General features: G+C 42.9%; 1 protein-coding gene across 1 annotated transcript in view; it reads right to left on the bottom strand.

Annotated features, from left to right (window-relative positions):
- Window positions 1-17,774, bottom strand: part of csmd2 (CUB and Sushi multiple domains 2) — a 282,555-nt gene that overhangs the window by 26,606 nt on the left and 238,175 nt on the right. The window contains exons 50-58 of the mRNA XM_074613264.1: window positions 15,094-15,282; window positions 12,848-13,033; window positions 12,483-12,677; window positions 12,039-12,212; window positions 11,740-11,913; window positions 10,933-11,106; window positions 6,887-7,075; window positions 5,902-6,075; window positions 4,533-4,715 (exon numbers count right to left, since the gene is read on the bottom strand). Of these exons, the coding sequence (XP_074469365.1) occupies window positions 4,533-4,715; window positions 5,902-6,075; window positions 6,887-7,075; window positions 10,933-11,106; window positions 11,740-11,913; window positions 12,039-12,212; window positions 12,483-12,677; window positions 12,848-13,033; window positions 15,094-15,282 (1,638 nt within the window). The remainder of the gene's footprint in view (window positions 1-4,532; window positions 4,716-5,901; window positions 6,076-6,886; window positions 7,076-10,932; window positions 11,107-11,739; window positions 11,914-12,038; window positions 12,213-12,482; window positions 12,678-12,847; window positions 13,034-15,093; window positions 15,283-17,774) is intronic.

Below are 17,774 nucleotides of genomic sequence, written 5' to 3'. Positions count from 1 at the left end.
ATGTATAAGTTCTAGTCAGTGATCACTAGAAGGCAACCAACTGCTAATATAGAACATATTTTGTATTTTCTCAGACTCATGAATGTTTAGTTTCTTAAACAACCCAGTCTCAGAGGAAGGCATATAAATAGCATGACGTAACAAGGACATGCCGCGTGTCATGAGGATGCATTTTAGGCTTTTCGCATGTCATTTGTACATCAGGCAACAAAACTACGGTCACGTCCGCAGTTCGGTTGAGGCAACAAAACCACTTAGTTAGGTTTAGGAAAAACGGCATGGTTGGACTTAAAATAAGCACGTAAACGAAGTAAAATATGTACGGAAACTCCTGTGTTTGTTGGACCCATCCACCTCCCCTCACGCCTGCCATAAGTGGTCTTTCTCACTTTTTATTCTATGTCAGTAATTAAGTGTAGTATATTTATGTGGATGCGTTTACATTGCAGTCAGTGCAGACTACATGGCGTACAAATGGCAATACAAAAGCAAGAAAGGCGTTCTTATTGTACATGTGTCATTCACGCGCACTTTCGGGTGATGGGGTTGTTCTTAAAATACCCTTTTATTTTGTTCTTCATATCTATTTTAATACAATTTTTCCTGTAAATTCCAAACAAAATGTAGGTTGGTTTTCTAGTCCATTCCTTTTATATCCCTTCATGTGTTTTCATATTTCCTTTCCCTCTGTTCTTCATCCGCCCACCCTACCACCCTCATCTTCCCCTGCGTCCTACTTCATAAGTAACTCTGCTTTGATGGACACATCCTTTGCTCACAAACTCCCTTGGTGTCTGTCGGGCCGCCAGCGCTGGTTCTGTTCATTACAGTCTCCAGCTTGCCCCGGGCCTTCGGAGCCCCACGGGCTTCGCCCTCCCGTAATGACCAGATGTGGCCTGGCCCTTGAAGTCTGTGCCAGCCGAGAACAGGTGGGCAACCTCGGCTAGTGGGCATACCACACACCAGAGAGAGAGTGAGACAGAGCGAGTGAAGGTAGAGAGGGGGTGGTGATGTGTGGAGAGAGGTTTGTGTGTGTGTGTGTGTGGGGGGGGGGGGGCATTAAGAACACATGTGAAAACAACCTGGCCGACAGGATGAAGCTTCTGGAAGTAATACACCGTATACAAGGATGTGTGTTCATGGAGAAGATGAAAAGGGCAGGAAAAGGAAATACAATACAACTGCAGATGGAACTTGCCAATTTGATGCTGGAAACTGCAACTGCAAGTTTATGGATGGTTTTATTATTTTAGTGTTGCTGGGAGTAAAGACTAGGGCTGTCAATCGATCAAAATATCTAATCCCGATTAATCGTATGGTTGTCCATGATTAATCACGATTAATCCCAAATTAATCCTACATTTTTATCTGTTCAAAATGTACCTTAAAGGGAGATTTGTCAAGTATTTAATACTCTTATCAACATGGGAGTGGGCAAATATGCTTGCTTTATGCAAATGTATGTATGTATTTATTATTGGAAATCATTTAACAACACAAAAATAATGAAAAATTTTGTCCAGAAACCCTCACAGGTACTACATTTAGCATACAAATATGCTGAAATCATAACATGTCAAACTCAAGCCCAACAGGCAACAACAGCTGTCAGTGTGGCAGTGTGCTGACTTGACTATGACTTGCCCAAATAGCACAAATACAACGTACATACTATTAACTGATTTGATAATAATTTAAGTCAAGCTAAACTAACACTTCAAATTAAAGTGTTTGCACAAGTTCACTTCTTGAGGTTATCCTTATATTTTACTCTTAATGCTGCATGTGATGTGTAAGACAGTAGAAAAAGAAGTGTCTAATGTCTTTGTCCTTTCTCAGCAATTATAATGAATAGCGTGGGGCCTTAAGAGTCAGATCGATTGGACGCACACTCACTCACACATTCAAAGAAGCTGGTTTTTCAGGTGTCAGCAGCAGATTGGATGCGATGTTGCACAAGGACAAAAATTAAACGCCTTATGGTGTTTAATCAATAGAGAAAACATTCTCTGTTACATCCCCCCCATTCTCTCTTGCTCAATTACAGTTTTACATTTTTGCAAACACACACAAAACACATGCAAATTTGCAAAGGCAGCAGCTAATTACACAATCAGTGACTACAGTATAGATCTACAATCTATAACTTAAAATTGCAGTTCAGTGGTGGGATTTGTTGAGATCAGCTAGACATCAAAATGTGGAGATGATGACTTATAAATACTCATCAAAGTAACCACATTGTATAACATTCAAGACCAAAATTAACTCCAATTGAGGAAAGAGATTTGGGTGTCTATTAGACCCGAGAATATATGCATAAAAAGGTTTTCAAAACAAATGCAGTGGGAGTAATTAAACAAAGCTTTTAGGAAAGGAATAAGAAAGGGAATAAAAAAACGATGCACAAAAGAAAAGACTGCTTGAAAGAAATACAAGTTACTGAAAATGTAGATGTCTTATTCATGTCCATAATGCATCAGTGAACATTAAGTTCACCTTCAGTTACTGCACAATCATAACTCGACAGCTGGCCTGTTTTATGTGTTACTAGATGGTCAGATTTTGTGCTCATTCATTACTGCTCCTAAGAAGTCTGTCGAACCATCCATCCATTCATTTTCCACCAGTTATGCAGGATTTGGGTTGCAGTGCTGGCAATTTAATCTGTAGCCCACACATGACTCTCCCCAGCGATGTCCTCCAGCTCCTCATAAGGAATCCCAAGGCGTTCACAGGCCAGATGGGATATGTAATCCCTCCATAGCCTTCTGGGTCTGCTCCGGGGCCTCCAGTTGGACGTGTCCAGAATACTTTTACAGTACATAGGCGTCCTGATCAGATTCCTGAACAACCTCGACTGGTTGCTTTCAACGCAAAGAAGCGGCTGTTCTACTCAAAGTTCTTCCATGATATCCAAGCTGCTCACCCTGTCCCTAAAGGGAGTCACAAAGCTCACAGCCACTAGGCTTGCTGCGGTGGTCGGTGTTACCAGTTTTGCTTGGTGTTCAGGCATGCACCGGTTGCATTACTTGCTCACCGCCGTTTTAAATTTTTTTTAATAGAAATAAAACCCATTTAGTTAATTTTCGCGCATCAGCGCCCACATCCATCAAATAACCAAATTTGTAAAATAATAAGCGTGTCATCAATACATAGTCGAATGATGGATACTACAATTATAAGCTGAAACTGAAAGTGTTTGCTTTGAACGGAGTCCCAGCGCAGAGTTGCAGGAGTCAAATTTCACACACTTATCCCAGGAGTTGACAGGCGATGGCGGAGGATTTGGTATCAAAGCAGAAAAGCAAAAGCGCCTATTTGGCAATATTTCAGATTTAAACTCAATGCTTTATAGGGAACCTGATAACGTTAATGAGGCAATATGTAAACTTTTGGTATGAAGCTGTGTGGGGAACGGAGCGGTCACAGCCGGTGTGCACGGCGCAGCGGTGCCAGGTGGAAACCTGCAGCCCCGCGGCGAAAGCTTGTCCGGAGAGGCCAGACATACAGACTTCCAATGTTAAAGATCAAAGCAAGTACTTCACGGATAATGAGTGTCATCTTTTCTCACATCGCCGTTGTCACAAGTTTATTAACCAGTGGGGAAATGTCCTCATCGTGGCATCCCTAATAGCCTCAGGGGGCAGAGTTGGAACTTAAATCAACTGCTAAATTGAGAAGTTCACCTTCAAGCTCAGCTTTCTCCTCGTCACAAATTGGTGGCTACCGCACCGATCTGCCTATTGATATTATCTTACCCTCACCTCACCCGACCCTAACATACACTTATTCCGTTGGGGGAGAAATCTTTAGATTTGTACTATAAAAATCATAAACACAATTGCTGACAAGGTACAGGCTTTGTGGAGTAAAACAACAACTGAGAACATACCTCTGGGAAAAAAAAGGCCAATTCAAAAAAATAATGAAGTTGCTTTTGCTTGTAATAAATTAAAAAAATCTGCCAAATGTAACAAGTGAAAATTCACTTGGTAAGATTTCTTGAAATATATGTGCTTTTTAGGCCTTTAAAGATAAAAATAGGTCTTGATATTAGCTGGGAAAACTCATTTTGAGCTATATTTCACTAGTATTAGGAAGTGTTGTGTGTCATAATAAGCCTGTGATGCTCAAAAGTAGTATTTTGTCAATTCAGATATTCAAGATGCATTGCCTAAAAACAAATCTCTCTATCTCACTGAAATGTTACTTGTTCGGTGATTTTATATGAAGTGTTATGAAATATTTTGACTAGTAATTAGACAAATATACTTGGTAAGACTTTGCGATTTTGCAAGACTGGATAGCTGGACTGGATATTCCCACAGCTACCACCACAGAACATGTTGTCCAACACATGCAGATTACAGGCAGAACTCCCATCCGTGTTAGGCATTGGCATAAAACTTTCTATGCAGTGTGATCCTGACTCTGAAACTGGGATCCACCATCCCCCTTCTACCAGCCTATGTTTACCAGAGATGAAAGAAAAAAAGCACACACTGTAAACACATGCATGCATTCCTTACCATGACACTCAGGTTGGGTGCCGACCCAGGTCCCATTGGTCAGGCAACTCCTCTCTGAAGAACCCTTCAGCGTGTAGCCGGGCTCACAGCTAAAGCGGACGACGCTGCTCACTGAAAACTCTTCTCCCAGACGGATACCGTGCACAGGAATGCCTGGATCTCCGCACAGCCCGGCAGACTCGCCTTGAGAGAAAAAAAAATAAATAATCTGTGACAAATGTAGCGGAAAAAAAAAATGAAAAGCACTCATGTGGAGACATAGATTAGAAATGCACTCTCTACATGATTGATGTTTTCATATTAAAAAACAATAATAATAAGAATCATAATAATAATAATAATAATAAGACCCCTCCCTCCCACCTGACTGCCATCCAACAGGAAAACAACATTCCCCTACCTCCCTACAGAGTGGCTAGCCTCCCAAATACATTAAGTTTCATTATATCTATTTGTTCAACATGCAGAAAATGTGCAATACGACGTGATTTTTCATTCCACTGACCCAACATATATATATATATTGCACCTTGCTTCATAATTCCACGTCCTCCATTTAAAACGATCACAAACCGTTTAGTACCGCTGTGTGCTGCTCTCTCTGCTCATTTTACAAGGCACTGGTCAACATCAGCTCAATAGTGCGAAGCTAAGAAAGTCGGGAAAAATGTATAAAAACGTTGTGTTTATTGCCCGTTGAGAGAACACCACCAATCCCCGGAATATATATGATTGTCATGAAATGTGACATTAAACTGTCAGCCTGCTGTTTTATTGTCGGCTTGTGAGTTTGTGTGCGTTTCTGTCACATCTTTGTGAATGTGTTTGTATTAGTGCCTATATGCACATCTGCACGTGTGGGCACCCCCATGGCTTTTCTCATGTGTACAGTACTAAGTATACTAGGAGCTTTGAAGCGAATCGCTGTATGGGATGAGAGAGTACGGGGGCTGAGGTCTTTATACTGCTCCATAACCCAGCTGAGGTGTGGGCGTCTCTGTTCCTCAGTCATATATGAGCATATTAAAACTGTTTTATAGGGGACACTCTCTTTGCCCTTGAGGCCTATGGATCCATCTTTGCTCCACCTACCGCTCATTACCTAACAGCTGCCACCTGAACACTATATTTGTTGGCCTGGCGTAACGACGGTGTGACTGGGTGGTAACATTACATCTGAATTAATCCTGTATTAGAAGCAGGGAGTTAGAAAGAGGATGAAGAAAAAGGGGCTATACCAGCACATAGTTTCTAACATCAAAGATCGAATGTGCTTGTTCCAATCTTTTAGCTCAAGTTGATGTTGAGTTATTTTCAGTTTTATCTTTCCAAACCGTCAGACAGTCAATCTGGGTGTAGTTTTCCGTACCGGAGCAGTGTGGCGGCGAGCCGCTCCACTGGCCGTCCAGCTGGCACATCCGCGTCGTGTTGCCGATGACGGTACGCTGGCCGATGCAGCTGTAGCGGATGACTGAGCCCACTGTCCGACGGTCGCCGGAGATCTGGGCGTAGGGAGGCACGCTGGGGCGGTCACATAGCACCACTGTCCAATCAGAGCAGAGAGACGAGAGAAAGAGACCAATGAGCCAGTGGACTTACTCCAAGAAGTGATAAATACTACACCATGTTGAATAGATTGCCTTGTTTTAGCAAAAAACTTACAGTGTAATAATGTTGGGTGACTGTTTGTTTGCACTACATTTCACAGTATCAGACCACATTTAATCAAAATAACTTTCAAACCAATTAAGAGACTCAGTTCAGTGAGAATGCGTCATCACTTTATCACACTGAGCCTGTTTAGATTACAAAATGCAAAATAACATTTCCTAATCTGAATGGGAGCTAACCCAGTAGGTTTGAAACTGTTAGTCAGTTAATCACTTAATTAGTTTAGTCATTCTTTCAGGAAAATGTTAAACATTTCCAGCTTCTAAAAATGATTTGTTTTATAGTATCTGTGTAATAATTCTGGATTTTGAACCATTGGTTGGACAAAATAAGTTATTTGAGGACTTCAACTTGGGCTCAGAGAAATTGCGATTGTGGCATTTACCACTATTTTTTTGACATTTCATAGACTAAACAATTGATTAATCTTAAAAATAAGTCACTAATCATCACTTATGCCATTTGATTGCGATAATTTGGCACAAAAAATGATGTTTAACATAAAGTCTCAAACAGGAAGCCAACAGATTCCTTTCTTTATGGAAATTAGTTTTAAATAATGATTGTGTTCAGATGGAGTGGTGGGTGAGAGTTCACACAGTTTTACTGTCCTCTTCTTCGGTATGTACAAAAAAATTGGAAACCATGCAGCGCCACTTATAACCACCCACTGAGGTACTCACACAGGCACTTGGGCAGAGAGCGGTCCCAGGTACCGTCGCCCTGACAGGAGATGGAGCTGGTGCCCAGCAGGTAGTAGCCCGGGTTACAGCGGTACGACACGGTGGTCTGGAAGCTGTAGCGATGCGGTCCGCTGGGCAGTACCTGCCTGATGCTGTTCTCCACATGACCCGGCTCTGTGCAGTTCACAACTGGAGAAAGGGGGGGGGAAGAGAGCAAAGGAGTCAGAGAGAAAAAGACATGTAAACATTTTAGGTTCAATTCAACAACTTATCTAACCTGGAAATGATAATTTAATGTTCTTTGACGATTATATGTTAAGTGGTACTGGCAAGAGAGACAAGTTGGGAGGTTTTTCCTGATAATATACCATATATAACACTCTCTCTCACACAGGGGACATACCCATTTTACAAGTTTCTTTTATCCTGCTTTACTCTCTCTGTCCATTCCTTTCCTCATCTACAACTTCCACCCATCCAGCATCCATCCATCCACCCCAATCCAAATGAAGTAGGAGGCAGACTCCGGAAATAAACATTTGCTTCATTAGAGCCAGTCTCCTGCTGGCCGCCGTGGTGCAGAGATGGTGATGGATGGGGAGCTCACAGGAGAAGAGGCACCACGTCAGTTTAGCACCAGATGGAGAGAGTTAGGGAAGGGGAGAATGAGGGATGAGTGAGGAGCGAGGGATAGTGAGAGGAGGGGGGTGCTGTACAGAGTTAGAGAGGAAGAGGCCCTGATGGTGCATAAATGTATTAAAATTCACGACAGAGTGTCAGACTACGTCTCCCACCAGCACCAATCCATCTTGAGAGTCTCAGATACAAGACACAAACCAAAAACCTTACAATGCCTCAACAAAGTCTGAGTAACAGTTGCTGTCTAGTCTATACTGTGGACCACAACTAAGTATGCACTATGATGCCAAAACTCTAATGGCTTCTAAAACACTATCCACGCAGCCATTATGCCCCAGTTTGCCTTGCCAGTCTTGCCCCATGAGCGTGCCTTTGCCACAGCCAAAATGAACCCATTGTATGCTAATGTGCCCTAAAAGCTTGCTCATTTTTATGCTCGCAACTTGGCCAGCGCAGCTAAATCACCCCCCAAATACCTATTATAATGTATTCCTTCCAGCAGAGTGCTGACCCATGGTGCCATCATTTACAACTTACCGCATAATAAAGTGCATTTGAAGCAGCGGCGTTCGGCTTCAGCACAAAGTCTTTCTAAGTTTGGAATTCGGCTTTGAATAAAATGTGCTCGGGCAACATTGGCTCAAAAGCGATCCAACAGCCGTCTAAAACGTCTGACCTCCCCGGTACATTTTCTGTGTGTGTGTGGCCCAGCGGGCAGGGGAGAGAGGAAGCGAAAAAGGATGAAAGGAAAAGAAGAATAAAAGTGAGAGGGGAAGATGGGGCTGAGGTAATTCATCTCTGTTCCACTCAGAAGTGGAGACCCCAGTCACCCTATCCTCCTCTTGGCCTCCCGCCAAGCAGCGGCCCTGTAAGTGGTGTGTCAGAGTGTGTTTTTGTTTTTGCTGTCCTGTGTCTTTTATCGCTGAAAGACAAATAAACACACACGAGTCTTCCAAAAGAAGGCGGTGGTGTGGCTCTGTTGTTGTGGCTCTGTTGCTGTGACTCAAATTGGTGGTGATTAGAGGGGGATAGTGAGACTGGCTGGGCCGGCGGTGCTCTCTCCTGCTCCCTGGATTATTGATGGAGCCTACAGACTCTTGTAGTTAAAATCTGGAGCGTGGAAATCATTACCTTTGTCTGTCTGACTGACTCCTACCTCACCCTTACCTTTTTTTCCCCTGCCTTCTTCATCCTTACACTATTATCCCCCCCTCTAAAAAGAAAAAGCCGATGGTTCGGCTTAGCTAAGGTGAGATGGATGAAGGGGTTTCATCCCAACACTGATAGTTTTCCACTCAGAGGAGGAAGTACATGGCAAGACAGGAGAGCGCGCCTCATCAAATATGTCCAGAATGCTGTAATTAAGGTGATAAATCTGATTGACAAAAAGATCCCTAAGCTACTTATGTCTCCACATCAACAGTGAGGATAATGTGCCATCAAAACAGACGCCCACACCACCCACACACACACACAGTCTCACGCAGAATGCATCTCAGAGTCAGAATCTGCATGGAAACAAGGCCAATGCTAATATGATGTCACTACTAGAGCGGAGAGATTTAAGGCGTACGTCTGGGAGTAAAATCTCGCCTGCTTATGCATGCAGCATCCAAATGTACTTCTCCCTTCTTTTTTTTTAGCAAGAAGGATCCCTGCGAGACGTGCGACCTCCTCATCCCTTCATACATGTCTAAAAAAAAACATTTCTCCTCATTTAAAACAAACTCATAAGTCAATCCGTCACCGATTCTGTCACCGCCTTGTCACGTTCAGGGCCCGACCTTGCGAGCGGCCCCTTTCTGCGCCTGTCACAAAGCCCTCAGTTAGCGGGGACTTAGAGACAGACGTGGGTGCCGAGATACATCGCTTGTCGCAAAACAAAAAAAAACACTGCCAAATTAAAAGTCCTCGCTTCAAAGCAGAGCAGGGTACTTCTTATGCTGAGCAAAAAGCCAGGATGCGGGTCTCCAAAGGCTGCCGTCCTTCACACAAGCTCAAGGATCTTGTGATTGTTTTTTGGCTGTCTGCATGGTTATTAACCAGGTTTGTTGCCCTGATCGACAGGTGAGCCTTAGGGTGCATCAGACGTAGCTAGCTAGGGTAAGAGGAAATAACATCACATGTAAATATTATCCGGAACCTCCACGGACCAAGTGGTTGAGACCGTGGTAATTAAATAATCCAGGCTTCGTTATGTGTCGTTTAAACTCTCTCTCCCTCCGGGGCGCTTCATCTCTGCTCTCTCTATGATTGGAGTCATCTTCGGTCACAGAACGTATGACCTTGCACAATACAATAGGTAATTTAATACCTATACCTACACAGATGGATGAAAACACAGAACCATACAAGCAAGTACGTGGATATTAGCACATTTTGTCCTCACTCTGTGCATTAGGGTATGAATGGAGCTGATGTCAGTAGCTTATTTAGCTCTCAAATCATTCACACGTCATGCTACATATCAAACAACACACCATACGCAACCAACCGACGTGAAAATAACTATGGCTATGCCTATAAATTGCTTATGTGGCTGTGTTGTGATAATGCATTTAAACATTTTACTCGTTCTTGTATATTAAAAGATGTATGCACATACAGATTTTAGAATTACGGAGGTGTCAGGAGAAAATAATATGATAAATTGTTCTCTCATATTAGTTATTTGTTCGCTCACATGACTCAAATTGCACAAACATTGCTTTTTTAAAATAATTTACGTCTCCAGAGGGGTTTATTTGGATGCGAGTGATCGCTTCCCAGCACTGGACGCTTGATGGGCTGCCACTAGACCCTAGACACTAGGCACCGGATTGAACAAACGCTTTCCCTCGTGGGCTGCTGCTCCCAGCTTTCAAACTGGAACTAAAATGGTGGCTCGTTTGGAAACTTTTTTTCTCTTATATTACAAAAATAGTTTACCGAAATGTGTTTCTGAAAAATGTTATGCTAGAAATAAGCCATGCAGTTGCTGAATCTGTCTTTATTTGAGATCAAATGAGTTTCTCGGGAGTTTCCAGAGACGGCAAGTTGCGCCGGATGCCCCTGATTTGCATAAAGTAGCCTAGACTTCAACTTCATGCAAATGAGGAGCGGCCAACGTGACTCCCCGTCTCTCGAACCGCGCCGCTACGCTACCTCAATGCGTTGCACGGCTGCTGACATAGACAATGAATGGGTTGCGTGGAAAGGACGGACCCTGTGGACACGTACCAACTGCCTACTATACAGCCAATGGAAGACAGGATCAGGCACGTATCTTCCATCTGTGCTGGTTCTTTACTGCTTTTTATTCATTCTTCTTTTCTGCATTTAATCCTTCCATTCATTTGTATATGAGGTTATCCAAAAAAAACACCCATGCATTGACTGATAAGCTTGGGCATCTCCTTGACACTTACTTTTACACCTGGGGAGGGCGTTGCTCCACTGCCCGTTGGCCTGGCAGCTAGATTTCACAGCCCCCTGCAGAACATATCCGGTGTTGCAGACAAAGCGCACGGCATCGTTTAAGTTGAACTGGGTTCCTTGGGTCATACCGAAGGTAGGGTTACCAGGGTGACCACATGTGATGGCTGGGAAAGGCGTAAAAAGCATGGTTACACATGTGGCGTTCCCTGACAAAAGAAACTAACACTCGTACATTTTGTCGACTAACTGATTAATTGATTTAATCGACAGATCTGTAAAACTGAGTTTCTCCACAAAGAATCACACAAAAGCACCACTTTAAATCTTGTGTTTACCAGAGATGTGCTCCTAAGTTTATTGGAAATAAGTCCTTCAGCGTGAAAAAAGCATAGAAAACGACTAATCGACTAAAGAAATGTTAGTCGACTATAAGACTAAGAGGGGGGCAGCTCTAGTTGCACATTTGCAGAGCAGTTTAATGAAATCTAAAGGTCTTATATCAAATACCTGAATAATCAAGGCCTGGATTAGAAAAGGTAATATCCCAACAACAATAACAAAGTGCATCCGGAGGTAATACATGTCTTCAGTTATTACAAATCATTGATCAGCAACGCTATCAAGCTGAGAAACAGTTGGCAACTTTGTTGTTCTGAGATTTATTTGTTTTTCTTAGCTTGCTATCTTACCAGTGTTCTGAGTATAAAATGTCAGTCTGAAGCCTTACTATGTCTTTAATCATACACTTTACCATCCATAGCTCTACTAATAACTAACTGTTCTCTGTTGGTACTTACGGACACAGACAGGCGTGCGTCCTGACCAGCGGTGATCCTGTTCACAGATTCGCACCGACACCCCAATGAGACGAAATCCTGGGTTGCACTGGTACACAACGCTGCCTCGATAGTTATAATTCTCCCCATTGATCTGTCCATTCACGATGGGCTCCGGGGTGCCACAATGGCCAGCTATGGATGAATGAAGAAGAAAAGAGTCAAGGTCAGAGTCAGACATGGGTTTTTTGGATGACTTTTGAAGCAAATTGGAAGCCTTTATGAAGTTATAATCATTTTTAGGGGGCTGGAGGTCTCACCTAGACACTGGACCTGTGTTCCACTCCAAAGCCCGTTGGACATACACTCCCGTACCCGAGAGCCCACCAAGGTGTATCCTGTGTTGCAGGAGAAAATGGCAGTGGCTCCGTACACAGTCAGGGTTCCAATCTTGTTGCCATTTGGTGGCGTCCCAAGGTCCCCGCAGGAGATGACTGAAATGAGAAAACAATATCATGAGTTACAACCCCATCTGGTCAAAATATGATCAACAATAATACTAATTTGTTTTGGTTTGGGAAACGGTTTTGTTTGGCTTTCATTCACTTTGTTTTGGTTACAAGATGTGTGCCTGTTTAGTTCTTTTCTTTTCTTAATATCACAGTGAAATACCATGCATTTGGACGCAATTATTTTTCATGCTTGGCAAATGACACCTTTCTGGCAGAGGTTGTTTTTATCTGAAAACAGCAGTTTACACTTACTATCGCAGACTGGCCGTGGATCCGGGTAGTTCCAGGTGCTGTTTGCCTGGCAGCGAATGACCCTTTGACCTCGGTAGTAATATCCCGGATCACATATGAGCATCATTATAGCATCGTATTGGTTTTGAGTACCATAGATCAGCCTCCATCTCCCATGCTCCACAGCAGAGTGGCCGATGTCAGGGCAGGTCACCGCTGAAAAGTCAGAAGATAAACAAACAAAACTCAAATATGTATTTGTGTTTGGTACTCGTTACCTGTCAGGAATATTTGGAACTCATTGTAGGTAACTTTAAATATGCCCAAGTCTAAGAGTTTGTTCTGTTGATAATACTGAATAAACTGACAGTAAGAGAAATACTCACGAATACATCTTGGCGGGGCCTCGATGGGGCTCCACCTCCCAGATTCCTGACAGGCCACTGAGGTGGTGACAGGCCCGGCAAGACGAAATCCGGGATTACACTGGTACGTGGCCCTGGCTCCTAGAGAGAAGTCCTGGCCCACAATACTGCCATTAACTGGAGGCACCGGCATCCCACACGACATGACTAGAAGGGAACGAGGGATGCGGCGGGAAGGTGAGAAAAAATGTGGTTTGGTAGAATGAAAGCACAGGTAGCAAACCATCTTTGTATGCAGAGTGTCTAGCTCACAATAGGCTTCCTGTACAAACAGACTCCCAGAGCCGGCACTGATGTGTCGTAAACATTAGCTCGGGCTGCCATCTGCACAATAGTAAACAATCAAGTCTAGAGAGAGCATGTGCGATTCATGCGGAGATTACACCTGGTACAGACTTGACCAGGCACTAAATGGCTGCCCTGCTGCTCTCGGTTTTCACTTCAAGCTGCTACTATTAATAACTCTGGATGGGAACTAAACTCTTGAAGTAGAAAGCTTTTAAGAGTTTATGTTTTTGTGATGAAATATAAAGGAAATCTGGACACAAACAAATGGATAATTTACTGAAATTGGAAATCAATAAAGACGGTGCTAAAGCATCACAGCCTTGTTAAATCTAAAATAATTTTTTTTTTTTAAAGCACCTTTAAATGAAAGTCTCCAATAGCCTAGATAGCTATGGCTTTATTTATACTTTTCACTTTAATTTTTTGTGTCAGTCTCAGTTGGGAGTAGGTAATTGCTGTTGTTCATTCCATCACAGAAAAAAAACGAGCACAGTGACAAGCATACAACTGTGACTATAACCCATAAGACTGACATATCAAACAATTGAGCTCAGGTAAACCAAATGTCATTAATCTGATGCAATGTTATCTTCAAAGCCATTCGAAGGAATGGTGAAGTGAGCTTCCTTGAAGCGCGCCTAAGGCTGAGAGGCTGTTGGTGATGGCACACTTTGATCCAAAGCAAATGGATTCAGTGATAGTTTTTTTCAATCAACTTAAATCAGAACGACTGAACTTACAAAATACATTTGCTACAAAAAGGCCTTCTTTAACTCTGCACGCCAGTTAGTTAGGCAACGGATCTTATTTTTTCTCTGCACAGTTTTCAGGTTACTTTTGAGAAGTGGGTCTAAATGCTGAATGAGCTCAGTCATGATGATAATATTGACAAAATGTAACTTAGGGTGCTTACACACCTGTAGTTCAGTTCATTTGGTCCGGACCAAGGGAGAAAATGATAGATTGTTGCATTTTAGTTCTGGTCCGGTTCTTGTTCACACTGACTTTTTACAAACTAACTAAGAGGACTAAACATGAAGTTATACGGACTGACAGGTAACTCACTGATTGTCATCCTGCATCCTCGGGGGGGAATCAAATTCTGGTGACTGACAGAAGTTTATGCAGCACTTTAATGCTTCTGATGTGTATATTTATGTTCTTTAATTAATAACTGATTATAAGCATTATTAGTATTATTAGACTGCAAATTGACCGCATGTTATGATGAATAATAGTTGAGACAGGACTGTACAAAAGCCTCTTTGCTCCCGGATGACTGGTGCAAACTTTGGGGAGCGCACGGACACGCGCCTGAGGCGTATTACTGTGGGATCACTGTCACACACTTTTTAGTGGAGTTAATGAACTGACAAAGTAGTCCGATACAAGCACAACAATTTTAACAGCTTTTGACCTACTAACCAGGGAAAATACCCACGTTGATGCGCTTATATACTGTATATGGCCTTAAATATAGATCAACAAGTTTGCTTCCTGTACAGATTTCATGATCAGCAGATGGATTTATTAGTAGTTTAGCTTTTGAAATCATGCTAAAATCACATATCTGCTATCATAAAATTCTGTGGTTGGTTCGTTTGGTTTCGCACCACAAACAAACCTCACCAGAGTCCAATTGGAAGCGGACCGAGACCAACTTTTCAACTCAGTTTGGCTGTTTGGTCTGCACCAGGGTTCGATTGATAGCTTCCACACCAGCCGAAAGTAACCATAGTAACCGGGAAAACGGAGCAGAGTTTGTTTTAACTGAACTAAATAGGTTAGGCTAATTTTATGTAGATTTGTCTCACTTTAATTAAGAAAAATAACTAGTTTATTTCCAGTGTCTGGTTTTCTTCACAACTTCCAACCTTCTCTTCCTTCCTCATGACCTGCTGCTATGATTGGGCCCTCACCTTGGCAAAGTGGCACCGGTGCATTCCACTGGTAGATCCCCTGTGGAGTCCGGGTGCAGGTGGCGCTGCTCTGACCAATAAGCCGGAAGCCCTGGTCACAGCTGAAACGCAGGGTGCTGCCCAGCTTAGTGCCCGTCAGAGTGTGCACTGTGCCGTTTACTGGGTTACTTGGAGGGCTGCAGTAGGCCGCTGTGAAAAAATTAGAAGACATAGGTAAAGATATAAATATACATGCCGATAAAATCGAGTGCGACAACCATAAAAACCCAATAATGACGCAAGATGATGCGAGTTTTTGTTGAGGAGGTGAAGGATTAATGCGCCTTCAATCGCAGAGCCCCGGATCTCTTTTGCATCCGTCTTCCACGCCTGGCGTGGTAAAGGAGGATATGCATTAATACAAGCGTTACAATGCAATCTCTTTAAGGCGAAAACTGCAGACTAGAGAAAAGGCAAATTGATTAAAGGAAACTAATGTTCTGCAAAGCAAAACAGGAGTTTGTCAGCGGCAGCTTAGGAGGATCATAAAAGTGATGGATACATAATAACAGGAGCAAAGTATCTGTTTTTGTTTGTTGACTAAATTGGTGGCAGCGATAATCATGTCCATAATCATTCCAAACAGTGCCAGCAACAGGTCCATGAATTGCATACTGTGCATAATATGACATCACTACATATCTACTAGAGAATAAATAAGAACACACATTGTGGAAACATTTAAGAAAACACTGGATGGATGAAAAGTGGGGTTTTCGTCAGTAAGCATCACTGTAAATTGCAGGTTAACGACTGTTCACAGGAATTTCTAGGCAACACAGTGAACTCCCAGGAACTGCCAATACTGTTGCATCACAATTTAAATGTTTAAATATCGAATATTGTGATGCAACGGTACATTAACCTGATCTGCCAGATGGTTTGTTTCACATTGGAAACTGTTTGGAAAAGGGCAGGCGCTTTAAAAAATGACTTGGCAGGTGATTGGATGAACCATCTGTCAATCAAACTCTTGCCAAAGCCAGTCGGAAGAAGAGATAAAACATATTTTCCATCAATCTTTGCTCTTCTTTCAATGAAGAAATACTCTCCAGTTCTGATATAACTGACGCTATCGCAGCATCTCTAACCTCTTTAGGAGCCGCCATTGTTGTTTAGAACCAACAGTCTGCACTCCACCACTGTCGTTACACACACCTAAATCACGCCCGTGGCTGCCAGTAGCTCCTCACGGTACGCTGATTGGTCCGTGCAATGACTTGCCAAACACAAATGCATCATTTAAAGCCTGACAAGATGGATTTGTCGTGTGATATGTGATCTCGCAATTATCGCGTGATATGTATAATAATGAAAACGGCCTCTCTTTCAAGTCAGCGGGAATTTTAAGCAGCATGCAATCAGATAGAACTCCCTAACAGTATAAAAAACCTTAAGCAGTGTCAGTGTTGTAATAAGTATTCAGCATTTATGAGATGTTAGATTTCTTAGTAGATAATAATACACAGTACGTGTGCTAGTATAGCATTCGAGTTTGAAACACTTGTCCTCTCCACAACCATTAAGGGATGAACTCTCATTAATGCCCTCACAAGGGTAAGGAAAAGAACAATGCAATGATATTTAATACGCCACATGAGCTAATTTACGTTCCTCGGCAAGGCCTTCCTCCTGTCAGTCACTGTGACTGGCGGCTCCTGAGCCACCCTTGAGTTCAATTCTTTCACTTCTATCTGTGTCGAACTCATTTGCCTCTCTCCCTGTGTTCCTCGCTCCTTCCCCTCTCTCTGTCTGTTATAGTATACGGCTTGTCTCGCTGCAATCAGCCCCGCAGCTCAGAGGAATAAGATCTACATTGGCAGGTGACTGGATTGGAATAGATAATAGAGAGGAGGAGGAGAGAGGGAGGAGAGGTGATACAGACAAAGGGAGGGACATATGAGCAAAAGGAGATAGTGAGGAAGATAGCCTGGAAGTTGATTGAATTGATGGAAAAAAGGAACAAAATGAGGTGATAGAGGAACAGAGAGAGAGATGCAATGGATGCAGAGAAAGAAAGAAGATGGCTGGTTGCTATAGGAGATGTCTGGAAGTTGGTGATGGAAGACCGGGCCCATGAAGAAAAAAAAATAGATTGATGAACAACACAGCCGAATACATGAATCCGCCTGCGCCATCTGTTTCTTCCACCCCACCAACGTACTACAGAAGGCAACTCCATATTGACCATGGCAACTTGAGGGTTCTCAGCTATCACTTAGTTCGTCTGTCACTTGGCCTGCTATGGCAAAATCCATCATGGCTAAGAAAAGAAAAAAAAAAGAAGTAAAAGAGGCAAAAGAGAAACGACAGAACATCCGGTTGGGGAGACGGAGAGCTCCACTGAGAGGAGAGAGACGATTAGTCAATCTGGCTGAGTGGTGTTGATACAGAACGGAGGGAGCCTTTTAAATATTTACACAGTCATAATTCACAGCAAGTTATGCAGGTGTCGTATACCAACAGATCTTTCTCGGGGAGCGGGACCGAACAGAAGAATAATAAGCAATACAAGAAACAGCAGTTACTAATTCCCTGGCCTGTGCTGCACAGCAAGGAGTGCTGCAGATGCCTGCTGCCCCTGCTAGGTTGTCATGGAGATGGGTCATATTTCTAGCTATTTCAGCTGCAGTTTGGCAGCC

The sequence above is a fragment of the Sebastes fasciatus genome, chromosome 17 (genome assembly GCF_043250625.1).
Source record: "Sebastes fasciatus isolate fSebFas1 chromosome 17, fSebFas1.pri, whole genome shotgun sequence".
NCBI classification, from domain to species: Eukaryota; Metazoa; Chordata; class Actinopteri; order Perciformes; family Sebastidae; genus Sebastes; species Sebastes fasciatus.
The sequence above is the reverse complement of the archived record's forward strand: the minus strand, read 5'-3'. Positions and strand labels throughout refer to the sequence as shown.